Source organism: Sycon ciliatum, chromosome 7 (assembly GCF_964019385.1).
Source record: "Sycon ciliatum chromosome 7, ocSycCili1.1, whole genome shotgun sequence".
Taxonomy (NCBI): Eukaryota; Metazoa; Porifera; class Calcarea; order Leucosolenida; family Sycettidae; genus Sycon; species Sycon ciliatum.
Genome location: NC_088649.1, coordinates 7,017,970 through 7,038,114, shown reverse-complemented (window position 1 = coordinate 7,038,114; position 20,145 = coordinate 7,017,970). Strand labels below are relative to the sequence as shown.

General features: G+C 45.7%; 2 protein-coding genes and 1 pseudogene across 2 annotated transcripts; all 3 read left to right on the top strand.

The window, feature by feature from the left end:
* Positions 1-19,872, top strand: part of LOC135821563 (zinc finger protein 239-like) — a 119,207-nt pseudogene extending 99,335 nt beyond the window's left edge.
* Positions 9,391-10,999, top strand: LOC135820864 (zinc finger protein 583-like). The gene has a single exon (XM_065333907.1). It carries the CDS (start codon positions 9,469-9,471, stop codon positions 10,393-10,395), a length of 927 nt encoding a protein of 308 aa, XP_065189979.1. The 5' UTR covers positions 9,391-9,468; the 3' UTR covers positions 10,396-10,999.
* On the top strand, positions 15,787-17,473 carry LOC135820858 (zinc finger protein 79-like). The gene has a single exon (XM_065333900.1). The coding sequence runs from the start codon at positions 15,854-15,856 to the stop codon at positions 16,877-16,879; it is 1,026 nt and encodes a 341-aa protein (XP_065189972.1). The 5' UTR covers positions 15,787-15,853; the 3' UTR covers positions 16,880-17,473.
* Positions 19,873-20,145: the final 273 nt, after the last annotated feature.

The window sequence follows — 20,145 nt, the reverse complement described above, 5'->3', positions numbered from 1 at the left end:
GGAGATGTGTTGAAGCTAGGTGTCAGGACGTCGAATGTTTCAGTACACTGTCAGTTTTGTGCCTAGTTATTGCACTTTCTGACTGTATATAGTATCATGTTACAGTGATGGATAGTTACTCTTAACTCGTATCCATATGTCCTTTTCTCTTCTACATTTATTTATGGCTCAATAATAATAATAATAATAATAATAATAATAATAATAATAATAATAAGGTGGCAGACTACCCAAAAATTCGCTGAAAAATCGAATTTGTAAATTCATATTGAGTGCTACGCCAGTTGAAAGAGTATGAATAGCTGCAAATTCTCTGAAAATTGTGTCCCTATCTGACCAGCCGTTCAAGAGTTATGGCCGAAAATGTGCCCTTGCAAGGAAAGATTATTTTCCTTGCATGCTGTCATTTATTGGCAGCACTGTATTTGAATGTGAGCAGACCGTGCGCAACTTGTCGTATTATGGAAACACGCGAAAGTGTGCAGAATTTTGCCCCAAGTCCAAAAAGTCCAAAAATCACGTTAAAAAAACACGTATTGGGCTGCACGGCGGCTTGCGAAGCCCGCCGCCGTGCAGCAGGACCCTCGTGACGTTGCGGATATGTGGCTTGATTATTGTAGTTGACGTTGATTTAGTGACTTTGGCAAGTTTGAGTCGTGTCAAGAAGTCAGGTAGGATTCAGTACTAGGCAGTAGTGAAACGTGAGTGGCAGTCTTTGCCGGTTTCTGAGGGCATCCTGGATTTGGCGTGCAGCGCTGTGGAAATGGCTTGCTATGGAGGTCCCAACACTGGATGTTGTATCAAAGGTACGACCTCGTAGCACGTGCTAGACCCAAAAATATTCAAAAATTGAATTGGGTCTGTGGGAGTCCGTGAGAGAACGCCCACTCGTTCTGTTGTGATAGATTCCAGGGCCACGTTGAGGGCCCCTACCCCACCACCCATGGCTGCTTCTGGACTTGTTTTAGGTTTGGGTCACGCGCACGGACAGAATGGGCACGAAAATGTGAAAAAATTGTGAATGCATTTGTTTGGCTCCTGGGTGGCTCGCACACCGTGGCACTATGCCGGATATTTGAGTTTTTCCGGCCTGGAAAGCCTGTCAGTGAGGCGCAAGAACTTGTAAATCGTGTCCTGAGGGACAGCATAGTGGCAGGAGTGTGTGGTCAAAATTTCACTCAAATCCACTGAGAAACACCAAAGTTACGGTCAATTGAATGCCATATGAAATTTATGGGTAGGCTGCCCCCTTAACTTGCACAGAGCGATCCATTCTGCAAAGGTAGTTTTTGAATCACTGCGCGAAGTGGTTTACGAGTAATATTGGCTCTGTTGTGTAATTTCCTTTCCAGAGTCATTGCAGATCAGTGAGATATGGAAATCTTTGAGGAATCGAAGTCTGACTTTAGTGTGGAATCTAATAAACTGTCACCAATGCGGACAATTATGAAGTCAAAGATTAATGGGCGCGACAAGAGTTCTAGACAGCATGGTCCGCCGTGCGTTCCACCATATTCTGGGTCAAACATTGGTGAAGCAGACACGGAGAAAGCGTCGTGTATGAGATCAGCTTCCTTGGAAAACAGAGAAGGCACGAGTTTTATACCCCCTGAATATACTAGTAGCATATTTCCTGTTTCTCCTCCACCATTGATAAAATGGATGAGAAACACAATTCATTCAGCCAGTATTTCTAATCGTGAATCAGCTTTCAAAAACACATTCCCAACCGCCAGAAAAAGCGAAAAGGATGAAGCAACGACTAGTATGCCGCCCGAATTGGAAGACGTTGAGAACCGGATTTCTGCATTCAGCGCGTATGATAAACGTGTATCGACTGTGAAACCATCTCCTCAGATTGAAAAGGACTCCGTATCTCCAGCCACAGCGTCGAATACCGGATTTTCCGTTGAAAGGCTGCAAGAAACATCGGAGCAACCTGATCCTTGTGACATTCGGGTTGCAAGCACGCGTCCTATCCGTCAAAATTCTGACTCTTCTAAGGTTTTGGCTCAGAAGCAGGATCAGTCCAAGCGTTCTAAGTGTAAGACCTCGCAGATGTGTCAGTTTAGCCAAAAGGTATTCAAGAACGTTTCCCAGCTCCGCCGGCATGAACGTGATCACACTGGAGATCGACCATTCAAGTGTGATGTATGCGAGAAGTCTTTCACTCTGTCACGCAATCTATGTGCCCACAAACGTACTCATACCGGACGGAAACAGCATAAGTGTAAGAAATGTGACACATCGTTCTTAAGTTTGACCGCTTTACGCAGACATGAACGTATCCATTCTGGAGAAAGACCTCTTTCACTTGCAAGACATGTGTAAGGTCTTTTACACAGTCATCACATCTCCGCAACCATGAACGTATACATACAGGAGAACGTCTATAATAGGTGCAGAGAGTGCTCAAAGTTCTTCAGAACATCATCAAGTCTTCGTAGACACAAGCGTATTTATAACCTACAATGAAGAGGCTAAAGTTGTAGGAAGGGTGTTTTCTATGTGTGAAAATGCCTTTCTTCTCTTCGCGCTTATGAATTCTACGGACAAAATATTGAGTGTGTGTGTGTGTTTGCGCGTGCGTCTTTGTTTGTGTGTGTATCTGTGTGTATCTGTTAAAAAGATAGTGAACATTCGCAGCAGTTTAAAATACATTCCACACTTTGATGCTATTCACACAAGTATGATCGTAGCCATACATGCGATAGACTATGATAGTCCAGAATCGCAAGCTGATATGGTTTATGTAGTTCTGCATTTCTGGTCTATTCCATGGTCTTGTTCTCATGTATTATGTCAGAAGTTAACAATATTATTCTAGCAAAATCTTTGGTGTGAGAAAATCATATTTCATTGAGATCGTAGTTCTGTGCGAAGGGTGGGGGACTTTTTAGAGAGCATGTGTGACAAGACCAGAGAATGTGTGCGTGTCGATCTGTCCGATTTCGCTCAAATCTTGCAGGTACGTTTCCTTGGTGTTTATATCGACAGTGCAAAGCGTGTAAAAAGTTGTCTGAAGCTAACTTTAAAATTGGCATTCCTCTCAAAAAATGGTCAAAACATCACATGATTTAAGGGTCTCCAAAAGAAACTTGCAACAGCAGTTAAACCAAGCTACGAATAGAGCTCATTCAAGCCAACATTCCCTGACCATAGGAAAGTTCCCGGGGCAGTACCTGGTGTTTCGCTAGGCTTCTGCCGCACGCAGTCCCGTAATGGGCCGTATACCAAGCTCACACTCGACGGAGTCACTCACAACACGAAAGACTTTATGGTTGATTAGAAGTAGAACGCCATGTCACGAACCGACTATTTCGTTCTAAAAACTACAAGTGCAAAGAAAAACTCTCTGGAAACCAAAAGGCAGCGCAGCCAAACAAAGGTACAGCTAAAAACCTCATGCCGCACGCACAAGAACACAACAACCAAAAAGGCTACACGGTGCCAAGGCTGGCTCAGCGAAACCGACCGCAGCGGAACCTAAATGGTAGCCCGCTGTACAAATTCGATATTACATCAGGCATCAAGGTGCCCCCAAGGGGAGCACATGAAGACAGTAAGATGCCAGGAGATAAAGGTCAAATCACAGAGAACAGACAGCATGACCGCAATGGCAATCAGGAAGAGAAAGCAGATCGCAACTGAACATGACATGAACGTGTAAACTGAACTCCGTGGCATTCTCGCCACGCCATTCTCCCCTTCCTGATGTGTCTACGGAGAGATACATCACCAACACTCGAAGCGGAAAAATGAAAGAAAAAACAGAAAAGATTGCCTGAGTTGCTAGTGCTCAAGCAAACAGAAACAAAAAAACAAAAATCAAAAAAAGATGATAGGCAACGGAACAAGAAATGAAAACAACATGAAAGAGCATGTGCGAAGCAAGAGAGAAGCAAGAGAGTGAAAAGACATGACCATACTTCAATGGCGATGGTCCAATGCTGTTGCTACTCAGTAACTCACTGATATGCTTCCAGCGGGCAGATCTTGCTTATTGGGCGACGTAGCGTGGTGTTCTTCACCTTTACGTCCACGACTCGTACCAGCCCGTCACGTCCTGGGTGAACATCGACAGCGCGTCCCAGCTGCCACTGGCCACGTGGTGTGTCTTTGGCGAGTAGGATAACGACATCACCGACTTGCACGTTGTTGTAGGGTTTCTTCCATTTGGCACGACCACTCAGCATGGGCAGCCATTCTTGCATCCATCTTGCCCAGAAATGTCTGACCAGCTCCTGGACTCGTCTCCAGCGTCTCCTCAGGCTAGCTGCTGGGTCATCACCGGGTACATCAATACTGTGGCTCGCGTCGCCTAGCAGCAAGTCACTTGGAGAGATAGGAGTACAGTCTCTGGCATCTGAAGATACCGTTGTCTTCTCTGGGTATGTGACCCAACAGCTCCGGAGCATTCGACAGCCACTTCCTCACTGCCATGCCTGCTCCCTTCAATGCTGCTGTCACACTCTTGTACAGGGCCACACCCTCGGCAATCGTAGAGACTGAGTCCATACCGTCGTCCATGTAAGTTGATTCGAGCATCATCTCGGCTGCACGGGCGAATTCTGGATCTAGTGTCTTAGCGTGCTCTCGCGCGACCAGTTGCGCTAAGAACGGGGAGCAGTTCAGACCGAATACCACCCGGTTGAATTCGTACACGTCTGGAGCCGACTGCGAGTCTGTATTCCACAGGAATCTCAGATATGGCCGATCTGATTTTCTGACTTCAACCTGTAGATACATCTCCGTAACATCACAGCCAATGCAGATCGGATGCCGCCGAAACCTGAGCAGAACAGCCGATAGATCACGTTGTAACTTCGGACCGGTGTGCAGCAGGTCGTTGAGGGCGGTGCCATCATGCTTAGCTGACCCGTCGAACACAATGCGAACTTTCGTCGTACTTTTGTCCAGTCGGACAACCGGGAAGTGTGGAAGGAGCCACGATCCTGCTTCACGTGGGTTTGCATTCACCTTCACCACGTACCCTTTTCTCACGTAACTCTCAATGGTCTCTGCATAGCGCTCTGCAATTTCTGGGACCCGTTTCAGCCTCTTCTGTGTTTGCGCAAGTCTCTTCGCTGCCATGTCGTAATTGTTGGTGGGCCGTGATGCATCTGCCCGCCATGGCATCCCGACACAGTAGCGACCATTGGTGAACGTCATTCGTTTCTTTGTCGCTGTCAGGACGTCCAGGTTTTCCGGTGACATGGGGTGTTCTGGGCTGGTCACTTGCTCAATTTCCCAGAACTGTCGCAAAGTCTTATCCACACTCAGGAGGGTCTCGCTGCTGGCGATGATAGCGCTACAGCAGTGGGTTGTGCCCCCGCCACGGCTAACCCCTGCTCCGACGCAGGTCCATCCGAGAGGTGTGAGACGCGCGATGGGCTCTCCGGCTGGTCCAGACACTTCATACAACGCACGATGAAGCTCGGCATTGTCGACGCCAATGAGCAGCTCGATCCTTTCAGGGGTGGCCGGTTCCGGAAACGGTATATCAGCCAAGTGCTCATAGCCAATCTTCTTGCTACTCCAGTCCGTTAGCTGCAGACGTCCTGTTACCTGGTTGGGAGTTGTGAGTCCGACTACGGTTGTCCGTGATTGACCGTTAATATTGGCGATATCGAACTCCACTTCCATGGATTTGAAAGTGCTCCCCTTTCCATTCAGCATATTGATAGTCATGTCATGCTGCTCACCACTCATACCTAGCGCTGTGGCAACGTCTTCGTGGATGAAGATGTTGGTACTTCCGTCGTCCAGAAGCGCATTGACGACGAGCCGCTTACTACCGGACCTGAGAACGACAGGCACAGTGCGTAAACTGGTGTAGCTCGTCTCGGCTGTTGCATTGCTGCATTGCTGGCGGGACTCCCCTTCCGTTGGAGTCTCATGCGCTGTTGCGACGCCACAGTGTCCTTGTTCAGCCTTGGTGTTTGCTTTGTCATAACTCCTTTCCTTGCCATCGGCTCTCGGCTTCTTCCTGATCTCAAAATCTGATCGTGCCAAGCCGTGTAGTAGACGATGATGATTCCGTTGGCAACCATCGACACCACAAGTGCGAGTTCGAGGACACTTGTCGCCTCTGTGCCCTGTTCCCAGGCAGCGATAGCACAGGCTTAATTCCTTTGCTCTTGTCCACCGTTGGCCTGTGTCGTGTCCTTTGAAGGTGGAGCATTCCCAAATGCCATGGCTCCCGCTGCATTCTGGACAAGTGGCGCGAGAGGATATGAAAGAAGTCTCCTCGTCTCGTGCCGTCTGTCCGTCTGCCAAGTGTGTATGAGCGTTGCGCTGCTGCAACGAGCGATGGCTACTTGGCCGGGATGATGCCGACTTCTGGATACCGTCTACTATCTCCGTTGCCGTAGTCTGGAATTCAGCCTCCAGTGTCACCCATTTCAACAATGATAACACATCCTCGGTTTGCTGGTGCTCGTACAACCAACGTTGGTACTGAGCCACCATCTGCTTCGTCAGCTTGCTCAGGAGACGGGAGAAGAATGTGCCGTTCTGTAGCTCCATGTGGCGACCTGCATCTTTGAGGTTCACTACGGCAATCTCGAGCAAATCTGCAAACTTCTCCAGTGCTTGCGGGTTGTAGCGCTGTATCGGCTGGAATGCTTCCAATGTTTCCAGCTGTATAGCCACCTGACGTCGTTGTCCGCCGAATTTTCTTTCAAGCCGCTCCAGGGATATCCTGTATGCCTCTGCGGTGTAGCCAAGCTGCTCTATTGCTCTGAGTGCCTCACCAGTAACATACTGCCGAAGCTGTAGAAGCTTAAGTTGTGGAGAGACGGGTGCAGCGTCAATGCATGCCATAAAGGCGGCCTTCCAGGTCTCGTACATCCGCACATCTCCGCTGAAGGTCGGAACAGCTACTTTCTTCAGCCTTCCAAAGACATCACTGCTGGGCAACCCAGTGCCGTACACAGGTGCTCTGCTGCTTACTGGTTGAGCTGCAGGCCGGAACGCAGGGGCCTGAAAGTTGAGGCTAGCTCCAGGATGTCCTGGAAAAGATCCAACACTCAACACAGACTTGCCTACATGACCACTGCTTGGGCCTGCAAGTCTGGCATGAATGCTAGCAAGGCTAGATGGCTGACTGGTACTAGATTTGACCAGAGAAACATGGTCCTTCACAGGTACAGCTTGTCCAGAACTAGGTATGGGTCTAGTCATGCTTGAGCTTGTGACAGGTACATGCTGTGCAGTGGTAGTACAAGACGTGATACTAGACTGTACACTGTGACTTGAACTGGGGAGGCTGGTGACAGACTCAGTGGTGTGTGCAGGGGGAAGGCTATTCTCCGTTTGATAAGCTCCTTGCTCACCCGGTTTTGGACTGGTGTTGGTCTCTTCAGCTGCTGTGTCCTTGCTGTCATCAGTACTAAAGCCTCTTGGCGTCCTCCGTGACGGTGATCTTTCTAGTAGCAGTCCAGTCCTGCGGTCTGTTTCCATTGTCAGCGCACTCAGTTCACTCTGCATTTGTCGTAAACCGACTCAACTAGCTGATCTACTGCCTTGGCGTAGTCCGAATTCATCCACATCCAGTAAAGGAAACGACTCCCCTCGTTCAAACTGGCTCTGTGCTGCTTGAGCCTGTCCATACTGCTTCGCTCTTGCAGTCCACAACTCTACAAACTCGTCGTATCTATCAATTGCCGTCTGCACATCGCGATCGACTTCCTCCATTTCCTCCAAAGTCCGTATCACGTTCCCTTTATCGTTTACGAATTCATATTTTCTTTTCAGCTCGGAAAGCACTGCTGTTACTGCTTGCTCACAGCAGCGCAGCTCATCGTAAAGGTGTCCTGCACCCACAGCGTCGACCTCATTGTCGCGCATTCCTATCGTCAACCCACGTCGGGTATTCGTTAGATTGCGTTTCAGTTGTATCTTATCACTTTTCAGCTTCATGATCAGGCTCTCCATGCCTTCCGTAGGTTCACCAGAACCAGCGCCATCCTCTCCGGTCGGCTCTGACATCGATGCCGCCGTCGCTGTCTCAGTCTCAGCACTATATTCTCCGCATGCACTACTTTTCTCTCGTTCTTCCTCCATGGTTGGAACTATTTTTGAAATCCAACCTCGTAACTAAATTTCTTCGATCGAAACGTGTATCAACTATCAAACCATCCTCTGCTACCAAATGGTGTTTCGCTAGGCTTCTGCCGCACGCAGTCCCGTAATGGGCCGTATACCAAGCTCACACTCGACGGAGTCACTCACAACACGAAAGACTTTATGGTTGATTAGAAGTAGAACGCCATGTCACGAACCGACTATTTCGTTCTAAAAACTACAAGTGCAAAGAAAAACTCTCTGGAAACCAAAAGGCAGCGCAGCCAAACAAAGGTACAGCTAAAAACCTCATGCCGCACGCACAAGAACACAACAACCAAAAGGCTACACGGTGCCAAGGCTGGCTCAGCGAAACCGACCGCAGCGGAACCTAAATGGTAGCCCGCTGTACAAATTCGATATTACATCAGGCATCAAGGTGCCCCCAAGGGGAGCACATGAAGACAGTAAGATGCCAGGAGATAAAGGTCAAATCACAGAGAACAGACAGCATGACCGCAATGGCAATCAGGAAGAGAAAGCAGATCGCAACTGAACATGACATGAACGTGTAAACTGAACTCCGTGGCATTCTCGCCACGCCAGTACCGCTTAGCCACTCCAGCATCCCAGAGAGATGAGGGCCATCACCCCCTGACGAAACAACATAATGATTATCCTTGAAAATAACCAAATTACAAGGGCGGACAAAACAGACAGCTACATGCACGTCCTCATTTACCGAGAACTTTTCATTGCCAGATAGAAGAACACAACTTCTAGCACTGAGGACATGCCACCCATCCTCCTTTTTGCTTTTCCTTTAAAAAATAATTTAAAATATTTCCACTTCACCATGCTGAAATATAATGTACATGTACATGTACAACCAAACTCATACCTGTGCAGGAAAGATCACACCCCCCCCCCCCCCCCCCCGGGACGTCTAGCCTACAATAGACCTTTTGCATTCTGAAAAAGTAAATTTTTGATGAGTGATTCGTCCTTTACTTGTGTCAGGATGGGAGTTCAGTACTGAACAACAACGTGTAGTGTTGACACTAATAAAACACAGCAGGAGTGATCATTTATCACTTAAAACGACAAGATTCTCCCTTGGCAAACGTCCATAACATCTTGAGATGGTGACAGCAAGTTGCCATGTACTTGATTTAGAGAGCATACATACAATTGTCACGCATTGCGGGCTGACAAAATTGTGGCAAACACATCTTTTATTTTTATCAACAAATATTGCTTTTCACACTAGAGCACGATATTAAAGTGCACAGAGCGAACCATTCCGCATTCGTTAGTTTAAATTCACTGCGTGAAATGGCTACGAGTAATTTTGGCTCGGTATACAATTTTCCTTCCAGAGTCGTTGCAGTTCAGTGAGAAATGGAAGACTTGGAGAAGTCGATGTCTGACGGCAGTGTGGCATTTAATGAACTACCACCAATGCCGCCATTGATGAAGTTGAAGAGGAATATGCTCAACCAAATTTCTAGAGAGCATGGTCCATCGTCCGTTCCACCATCTCCTGCGTCAAACCTTTTAGAAGAAAACATGGAGAAAGCGTCGTGTATGAGATCCGCTTCACTGGAAAACAGAGAAGACAAGAGTAGTGTAACCCCTGAGTATACCAGTAGCACAAGTCCTGTTTCTCCTCCGCCGTTGACAAAATGGACGAGGAAAACAATTCCTTCAGCCAGTATTTCTAACCATCAGCCAGCTGTCGAAAAGACATTTCCAACCGCCACCAAAAGCGAACGGAATGAAGAAACGGCAAGTACATTATCTGAAAAGGAAGACGTGGTGAACTGGACTTCAACGTTCAGCGGGTATGAGAAACGGGCATCGTCGTTGAGACCGTTTCTTCAAATTGAAATGGAAGTTTTAACACCAGCCGCGGCGTCAAATACTGGAGTTTTTCCTGGAAGGACACCTGAACCATGGGAACAACCTGATGCGTTTGGCATGCCAGTTAAACGAATGCGTGCTATCGGACAACATTCTGAATCTTCTAAGTTAGTGGCTCAGAATCAGGATCTGTTTAAGCATTCTAAGTGTAAGACATCACAGAGGTGTCAGTTTTGCCAAAAGGAGTTCAAGTACGTTTCTCACCTCCGGCAGCATGAACGTGTTCACACTGGAGATCGACCGTTCAAGTGTGATGTATGCGGAAAGTCCTTTTCTCACTCAGGCAATCTATATCCTCATCAACGTACTCATACTGGAGAGAGACCGCACAAGTGTAAGACATGTTGCACATCGTTCTTACGATCGACCCATTTACGCATACATGAACGTATCCATTCCAACTAAAGACCTTTTACGGGCAAGACAACTGTATAGTCATTCACACAGTCATCCCGACTATGACAGTATACATGAGGAGAACGTCCGTATAGATGCGAAGAGGGCGCAAAGTTCTTCAGAACATCATCAAGTCTACGCAGACACAAGTGTGATCTTCACATGAAATGAAGAGCCTAAAAGTCGTTAGAAAGTCTTTTAGTATGGTATGAAAATACATTTCTCCTCTTCGTGCTCATGAATTTTACGAACAGAGAATGAGAGAGTGTGTGTGTGTGTGTGGTAGAAATATAGCACAATGTCATAATTATTCGCAGCAGTTTGAAAACAGCCCAGTCTTTGATGCTATTCACACAAGTCTGATTGTAGCCACACACGCAATAGACTATGACAGTGCAGATTCGCAAGCTGATGTGGATTATGTACTTCTGTATTTCTCTTCCATTCCCAGTATTCCATGATCTTGTTCTCATGTATTATGTCAGAAGTTAATAATAATTTTCTAGGGTAATCTTTAATCTGAGAACGTTTTATTTCATTCAGATTGCAGATACGTTCGCAAGTTTTGTTGATTTTTAAGAGAGCATGGAAGACCCGACAGTGTGTGTAAGTTGATATCCCTGATTTCGCTCAAATTTCGCAGGCACGTTAACTTGGGGTGTAGATCGACTGTTCAAAGGAACAACTGGGGACATGTACTAGTAGTGGGAAGACATTTATCATAGACAGAGAGACGGAGAGAAGGGGAACTAAACGACTTCATTGTGAAAGAGAGAGAGATTCGAAGAGAGTTGAGAGAGAGATCTGAAGAGAGTTGACGCAATATATAGGGCATGGGTAGCTATGGCAAGCATGGGTGCGCAAGTAGCTACCCAGGCCAACGGAAAGAAAGGTGAGATTGACGTAAGTGAGAATGACGTACACCGGCGGAGGTACCTAACATCCGCCACCTCCATGAAAAATAATCCCGCGTCCTCGCGGAGAGAAAAAAAAGAGAAAAAGATTTTTTTTAAACGACTGAAGGAGAAAACACACACACACACACACACACATATTGCACGCGCACGGATCTCACAAATTGTGTACTAAAAATGCACTACAGATCATTACAACGTTCCTGTACTACTTATAGTGTGTAATAACTATTGGAGTTTGACGAGGAACGTGAATTACTAGTATTTTGCACAGCTAATACAGCCTAGTTACACTTTTGCTAAACATTCAAAAATTAGAGCGTGGCTCACCATGATCGGACCCCTAACTTTGTAATGTTTTATGAACACACGCGCGCACACACACTACAAACAAAACCACGAAAATAAATTTGACGATGAAGGAACGCATACAAAAAAAGAAAGAGAGAAAGGTAGCTGACCTGCATAGCTTGAACGAGACGAGGTTGACATAGACGAGGCGAGGTTGGCGTAGGAGAGATGAGGTTGATAGAGACGAGACGAGGTTGGCGTAGAAGAGACGAGACTGACGACGATACGAGGTTGGCGTAGGAGAGACGAGGTTGACATGGACGAGACGAGGTTGACGACGAGTTCTGGAGCAGGGTCGTGGGTCCGAGCGAAAAGACGAGCGCCAATGTTGAGTCACACAAGGACTCAACATCCTAGACACAAAGGAACAACTGGAGACAGGTACTAGTAGTGGGAAGACATTTACCATAGACGGAGAGACAGAGAGAAAGAGGAACTAAACGACTACATTGTGAAAGAGAGAATGATTCGAAGAGAGTTGACTAAGAGATCTGAAGAGAGTTGACGCAATATATAGGGCCTGGGTAGCTATGGCAAACATGGGTGCGCAAGTTAAGTAGCTACGCAGGCCAACGGAACGAAAGGTGAGAATGACGTAGGTGAGAATGACGTAGCATGTGCAGAGGTACCTAACACTACTAACAGCCTGCAGAAGAACGGCACCTTTGGAAAACTTTGAAATCCTTTTCACCACTGACAGCCTGCAAAGTCATTCGCCAATGATTGATGCAACACATTCTGAAGTGAACGTCCTACCCTAACCAGCTCGAGAGCAGGTAATGATGATGATGATGTCGATGTCGATGATGCATACAACAGCGGGATGTATGTAGGACTCAGTGACCAGTCAAGGCTCCGTGACCAATCACGGTCCCCGTGATCAGTCAAACAGTCACAAACCCCCCATAACCAGTCACAAATTAGTTTACCAGTCACAATGCCCCATGACCAGTCACAAATCACCATCCATGTACATGTGTAAAGTACACAGTTCGTGACTGCTCGCAGGGTGCTTCGTACTGCAGGATTTGTTGTGGAAACTATAATTCCCTATGAGCTGTCACAGAATACAGTTGTGACCACTATAATTCCATGCGGCATGTACAGCTGTGAGCACTCTTTCTCTGTGAGTAGTCACAGGCAGAATATAGGTATTTCTGTATTACAAGAGTGATTGGAGGCTTTGTCACAACTCTGAGTTTCACGTATTACTACGATCGTCAGGCAACTGATGGCTCCTAAACGGGCAGCCTGAACATAAGGGGGAGCAAGGTGGGAAATTCTGAGGGGTATCATAGGCGACAGGTATTATAGTGCAAGAGTCAGGTGCAGGCGTGATGTTGCCAAGTCTTCAGACTTGGGGCTATGCAGCAGCAGTTCCAGCGTGAATGACATAGAATAGAGCTGGGGACCACACATGCCCACACCATTACACACACATACACCCACACTCTCTTCCTTTTCTCACATACACTCACACGCGCGCGCACACACACACACACACATTCTCTAAATCTCTCTCTCTCTCACACACACGCACATAATTATGTCATTCACTCTCTACATCACACACACACACACACACACACACACACACACACACACACACACACACACACACCTGGCCTGGCGTACAGCTGCCAAATGCTTAGCCACGCCGCCCCCGAGACAGGGGGAGAGTAGAAGAGAGAGTTTGAGACACACACACACATCCGCACACACACACACACACACACACACACACACACCTGGCCTGGTGTACAGCTGCCAAATGCTTGGCCACGCCGCCCCCAAGACAGCGGGAGAGTAGAAGAGAGAGTTTGAGACACACACACACATCCACACACACACACACACATACACACACATACACACACCCACACACACACACACACATCCACACACACACACACATCCACACACACACAAACAAACACACACACATTCTCTAAATCACACACACACACACACACACACATTCTCTCTCTCTCTCTCTCACACACACACACTCTCTTTCTCACGCATGCACACACACACATGCGCACGCACACTTACTCACACACACACACACACACACACGCACACACACACACACACACACACACACACACACACAAATAGGCAGCGGGACTACCAGCTAGATTCACGTGACCTTGCGGACAAAGTTACGGAGGTAGAACTTGTTTTCATGACGACACTTGGACACAAGTACTTCTGTATTATTATTTTATCTCTTTTCAACCAATCCACAAGCCAAGAAGAGATGCGTAGACGGAAGAACCGTACTCTTGGTGATACTGATCGCAAACATGATTAATTCCTCCAGGCCATTGAGCACCCAATTCTAAACCTTATCTAAGCAAAGCAGCATGCCAGTTCAAGAACATCTCGTCAGACAAACATATCGATACATGTCTGGTGCACTCTCACTAACAAGCAGGCATCGCAGGCTACATTCGCACCAGCAATCAAAAGAAGTTGAAGTGAGTAAATATTTCTATAAAATCAATAATTGGAAGACAAATGAAGGTGTGGAGGATCGCCCAAAAACAGTGACAAGGAGACAGTAAACGGTACACAGTACTCGTATGCATGTACTTATACACGTTATAGCAGCACAACGAGAAAGACCATGATGCATAATGATTAATGTTGCATCAATAAATTTTACAGAGTTATTTTGGGAGTAGAAATGACGATGTGTTCGAAGCAGTAAACTGCGTAAGCACTACGTTGAGCCAGAATATTGAAATACGGTTTCCTGCAGTCAAAACAAGACACTCACACTTCTCTGGTCTAGTTCGCCATTCTTATCGATAAACATGACTTGATTTAATTTCTTGCGATGGTTCTTGAGAATGGATTAATGATGTCTTGAATAGATGTCTTCCTAAACGACTTCAACTGAGAGGCAGTTTCAGTTTCAACAAGCTGGACATTGTTTTTCTGTGGAGTCTTCCACAAGAAAGACAGAGCTACACACACGAAGGTGCTTGATGTACTCAGTACCTTCTTGGAAATGAACATATTTTCATTTCCATCTTCATTATATTTTCGTCTCTGCATCGTCGACGATGTCCACTTCTGACTCCGTAATCTTGTCACCCATCCTCTCCAAAAACACAAATCGAGTGCTGATTGCATGCTGGATCAGTTGAAGTCAGTCTCTGCTCTAGCAAGATCGGCATGCAAAAATTACATGTCGGACTGAAAATATTCCGAAATAGCTTTTCTGAACGACGAAGTTTGTTCTTCAAATATGATGAATAGCACGACCTACTAGCCAGAACGTCCTATCAAAAGAGATTCTATCTGAAGCCTGCAAGATTTTCGACCACCCTTCGTTTTGGAGAGGAGCCCACACACACCAGACTCGAGCTACAAGTAAACTACGCGGAGATCGAGAGTTGATCGAAATCTTTCTTGCTCACTTCTGAAACCTGTGAAGGAAAAAAGTATGCTGAACGCGTGAATGCCTGCAGTTGAGTCGTAATATTTTGACGTGGATCCTGTGACCGTTCACAGAGAAAGTCGCGGCTGTTTCTGACTGGTCATCGGGATTCAAACTGGTTTGTGACTTTATGACTGCTCTTCGGGGATTTGTGACTGTTTGATTGGTCACGGGGATCGTGATCGGTCATCGAGACGTGACTGCTCACTGAGACCTACATGTATTCACAGTGGCTTCAAAACCAGACTCCATTACCCTCGGAGTATGAGTTCTTACTCTTCATTCTGAAACAGCGAATTTTTGGTGAGTGATGGATCCGTTACTTGTGTCAGAATAGCAGCTGAGCACTGAAGAACGAAGTGCAACGTTGACAGTGACAACTCTAGGTATGAGTGATCATTTATCAATAAAAACGACACGATCCTCCTTTGGCAACTAACATCAGATTCTGTTTGTGCCACAATTGGCGCACAATTCCATGACAGCTTGAGATGGTAACAGCAAGTTCCCATGTACTTGATGTTGAGAACGTGTTTATACTTGGCACGTATTGCAGGCTGCCGTAAATATAGCAAACCCGTTGGTATCAACTAATAATATTATGGCTTTTGACACACTAGAATACGATATTAAAGTACACAGATTGTAACCATTCTACATCCGTTGTTTTGGTAGTTGCGTGAAGTTGCTACGAGTAATATTAGCTGTGCTATGCAATTTACCTTCCAGAGTTGATGAAGTTCTGTGAGAAATGGAAGACTTTGAGGAGTCGATGTCTGACTGCAGTGTGGATTCGAATGAACTACCACCCATGCCACCATTGATGAAGTCGAAGAGGAAGAAGCTCATACAAACTTCTAGAGAGCATGATCCATCGTGTGCTCCACCATCTCCTGCGCCTAACCCTTTAGAGGAAAACATGGAGAAAGCATCGTGTATGAGATCTGCTTCACTGCAAAACAGAGAGGACACGAGTAACATAGCCCCTGAGTGTACCAGTAGCCTAACTCCTGTTTCTCCTCCGCCATTGATAAAATGGACGAGGAACACAATTCTCTCCGGCAGCATTTCTAACCGTCAACCAGCTTTCGAACAGACATTTCGAACAGCCGACGAAAGCGAAAGGGATGAAGCAACTTCTAGTACACCTTCTGAAATGGAAAACGTGGTGAACTGGACTTCAGCGGTCAGCGGGTACGAGAAACGTGCATCGCCTGTGAGATCATCTCCTCAGTTTGAAATGGACCCCTTAACTCCGTCCAAATCGTCAAATACTGGAGTGTGCGCTGGACAAAATTCCGACTCTTCTAAGGCGATGGCTCAGAATCAGGATTCACAGAAGCGTTCTAGGTATAAGACCTCGCAAAGGTGTCAGTTTTGCCCAAAAGAGTTCAAAAAAGTATCTCACCTCCGCGAACATGAACGTGTTCATACTGGAGATCGACCATTCAAGTGTGATGCATGCGGGAAGTCTTTCACTCACTCTAGCAGTCTCTGCGCTCATAAACGTACTCATACTGGAGATCGACCATTCAAGTGTGATGTATGCGGCATATCTTTCTCTTGGTCAAGCACTCTACATGTTCATAAACGTACTCATACCGGAGAACGACCATTCAAGTGTGATGCATGCGAGAAGTCTTTCACTACGTCAAGCAATCTACGTGTTCATCAACGTACTCATACTGGAGAGAGACCGCACAAGTGTAAGACATGTGGCACATCGTTCACTCGGTCGTGTAATTTACGCAGACATGAACGGATCCATTCTGCATAAAGACTTTTCATGTGCAAAACATGTGTAAGGTCATCCACACAGTCATCCCAACTACATGACCATGAATGTATACATTCAGGAGAACGTCCGTATAGGTGCGGAGAGTACACAAAGTTTTTCAGAACATCATCATGTTATCCTAGACACCAGTGTATTTATAACCTGCAATGAATAGCCTAAAAGTCGGTAGATAGTGTTTTGTATGGGTGAAAATGTATTTCTTTTCTTCCCGCTTATGAATTGTAAGATCAAGAGAGAAACAGTGTGTGTGTGTGTCTGGTTTAAAGATAGTAAACATTCACAGCATTTAGAAAAAGAAATCACTCTTTGATGCTATTCACACAAGTCTGGTCCTAGCCACACACGTAATAGACTATGATTGTACGGAATCGCAAGCTGACGTGGATAATGTAGTTCTGTATTTATGTTCGTTTCCATGGTCTTGTTCTCATGTATTATGTCAGAAGTTAATAGTATTATTCTGGTATAGCCTTTGAACTCAGAAGGTTTTACTTTATATAGAAAGAAGATATAAGCTAAGGCTTTGTTGAATGAGCATGTCTGAGAAGACTACAACTTGTAGACTTCAATCTCTCCGATTTCGCTCAAAATTTGCAGGCACGATTATTTGGTGTGTAGATCGACTGCGCAAAGCCCTTTAAAAGTTGTTTGAAGGGAATTTTGATATTAGCTAACCCCTCAAAAATGGTCAAAACATCACATGATTAATGGGTCTGCAAACGAGACTTGCCACAGTGGATAAACCAGGCTACCAATATAGCTCCATCAAGCCATAATTGCCTGATCATAGAAGAGTTCCTCGGGCAGCACCGCTTAGCCACGCCAGCATATTAGAGAGATGAGGGCCATCATCCCCTGACGGAACAAATGATCGTCCTGAAAATAAGCAAATCATTACAAGGGGAGACAAAATAGACAGCCACGTCCTCATTTAGCAAGAAGTATTCATTGGGAGATTTTTTTCTAGCACAGAGGACCTCATCCCCCTTTTTGCGTTTTCTTGAAAAAACTAATTTGAATTTTTCCACTCCACCATGCTGAAATACAATGTACCGGTACATCCAAACACATACCAGTGCAGGAACGCTCACTTCTCCGCGATGTTCTACTCAGCAACAGACATTTTGCATTCTTGAAAAAGTAAAATTTTCGGAAGTGATAGATCCTTTACTTATTTAAGAATGGCAGTTCAGTGCCGAAGAATAACGTGTAGTGTTGACACTGACAAAGAACAGTAAGAGTGATCATTTCTCACTTAAAACGAAAAGATGCTCCCCAGGCAACTAAAATCCTTTTGTGCGACAATTGATGTAAACGTCCATGGAAGCTTGAGATTGTGACAGCAAGTTGCCATGTACTTGAAGTGGAGAAAATACGTAAAATTGTCACGCATTGCTGGCAGTCAGAATTATGGCAAACCCTTTTTTATCAGCTAATTTGGCTTTTCACACTAGAACACGATATTAAAGTACACAGACCGAACCATTTTGCATCCATAATTTAAAATCACGGCGTGAAGTGGCTGAGAGTAATATTGGCTCGGCCCACAGAGCGAACCATTCTGGATCCGTAATTTAAATTCACTGAGTGAAGTGGCTACGAGTAATATTGGCTCGGTTATTCAATTTCCCTTCCAGAGTTGTTGCCATTCTGTCTATGAAACAATGGAAGACTTTGAGCAGTTGAAGTCTGACTGCAGTATTGATTCTAATGAACTACCACCAATGCCGCCATTGATGAAGTTAAAGGGGAATGTGCTCCTCCAACTTTCTAGACAGCATGGCCAATCGTCGGTTCCACCATTTTCTGAGTCAAACTTTGGCGAAGAAAACACGGCGAAAGCGTCGTGTATGAGATCCGCTTCACTGGAAAACAGAGAAGACACGAGTAATACACCCCCTGAGGATACCAGTAGCATATTTCCTGTTTCTCCTCCGCCATTGATAAAACGGGCGTGGAACACAATTCTTTCGGCGCGTATTTCTAATCGTCAACCAGCTTTCAATACGACACATGGAACTGACCGCAAAAGCGAAAGGGATGAAGCTACGTCTAGTGCACCGTCAGAACTGGAAGACGTCGAGAACCGGACTTCTGCGTTCAGCGCGTATGATAAACGTATTTCGCCTATGAAACCATCTTCTCAGTTTTAAATGGACGTCTTAACTCCAGACACAGAGTCCAATACTGGAGTTTCTGCTGGAAGAACACGTGAAGCATGGGAACAACCTGATTCGTGTGCCAAGCCGGTTGAACACAGAGGTCCTGTCCAACAAATATCTGATTTTGCTAAGGTTATGGCTCAGAGTCAGAATCCGTACAAGCGGTCTAAATGTAAGACATCACAAAGGTGCCAGTTTTGCAAGAAGGAACTTAAGAACGTTTCTCACCTCCGCGACCATGAACGTATTCACACTGGAGATCGACCTTTCAAGTGTGATGTATGCGGGATGTCTTTCACTCAGTCAAGCAATCTATGTACTCATAAACGTACGCATACTGGAGATCGACCATTCAAGTGTGATGTATGCGGGATGTCTTTCTCTCACTCATGCACTCTATGTGTTCATAAACGTGCTCATACCGGAGAGAGACCGCACAAGTGTAAGACATGTGGCGCGTCATTCACAGAATCATCCGGTTTACGAAGACATGGACGTATCCATTCAGGAGAAAGACCTTTTTCGTGCAAGACATGTGGAAGGTCATTCAACCGGTTACACCATCTACGTCATCATGAACGTATACACACAGGAAAACGTCCGTAAAGGTGCGAAGAGTGCGCAAAGGTTTTCATAAACTCGAGCGTATTCACAACGTAAAATGAAATGCATAAAATGTCGTTTAAAAGTTTTTACTGTGTGTACAAATGCATTTCTTCTTTTGTGTCTAATGAGTTCTACGGAAAAGTGAGTGAGAGAGGGAGAGAGAGAGAGAGAGATAGAGTGCATGAGAGAGTATGGGTGTGTGTGAGAGAGTATGGGTGTGTGTGAGAGAGGGAATGTGTGTTTATGTTTCTTAGAAAGAGAGAAAACATTTGCAGCAGTTTGAAAACAGTCCAGTCTTTGATACTAATCAACCAAGGCTGATCATAGCCACAAATGTGATACGCTATGATAGTGAAGAACCGTAATCTTATGTGCATTATTTTGTTTTGGATTTGTATTCTATACAATGATCTTCTGTGAAATAAATAAATCTGCCAACCCTGTGGTCGCGAAGACTGGTATCCTTTCCCAACCGAT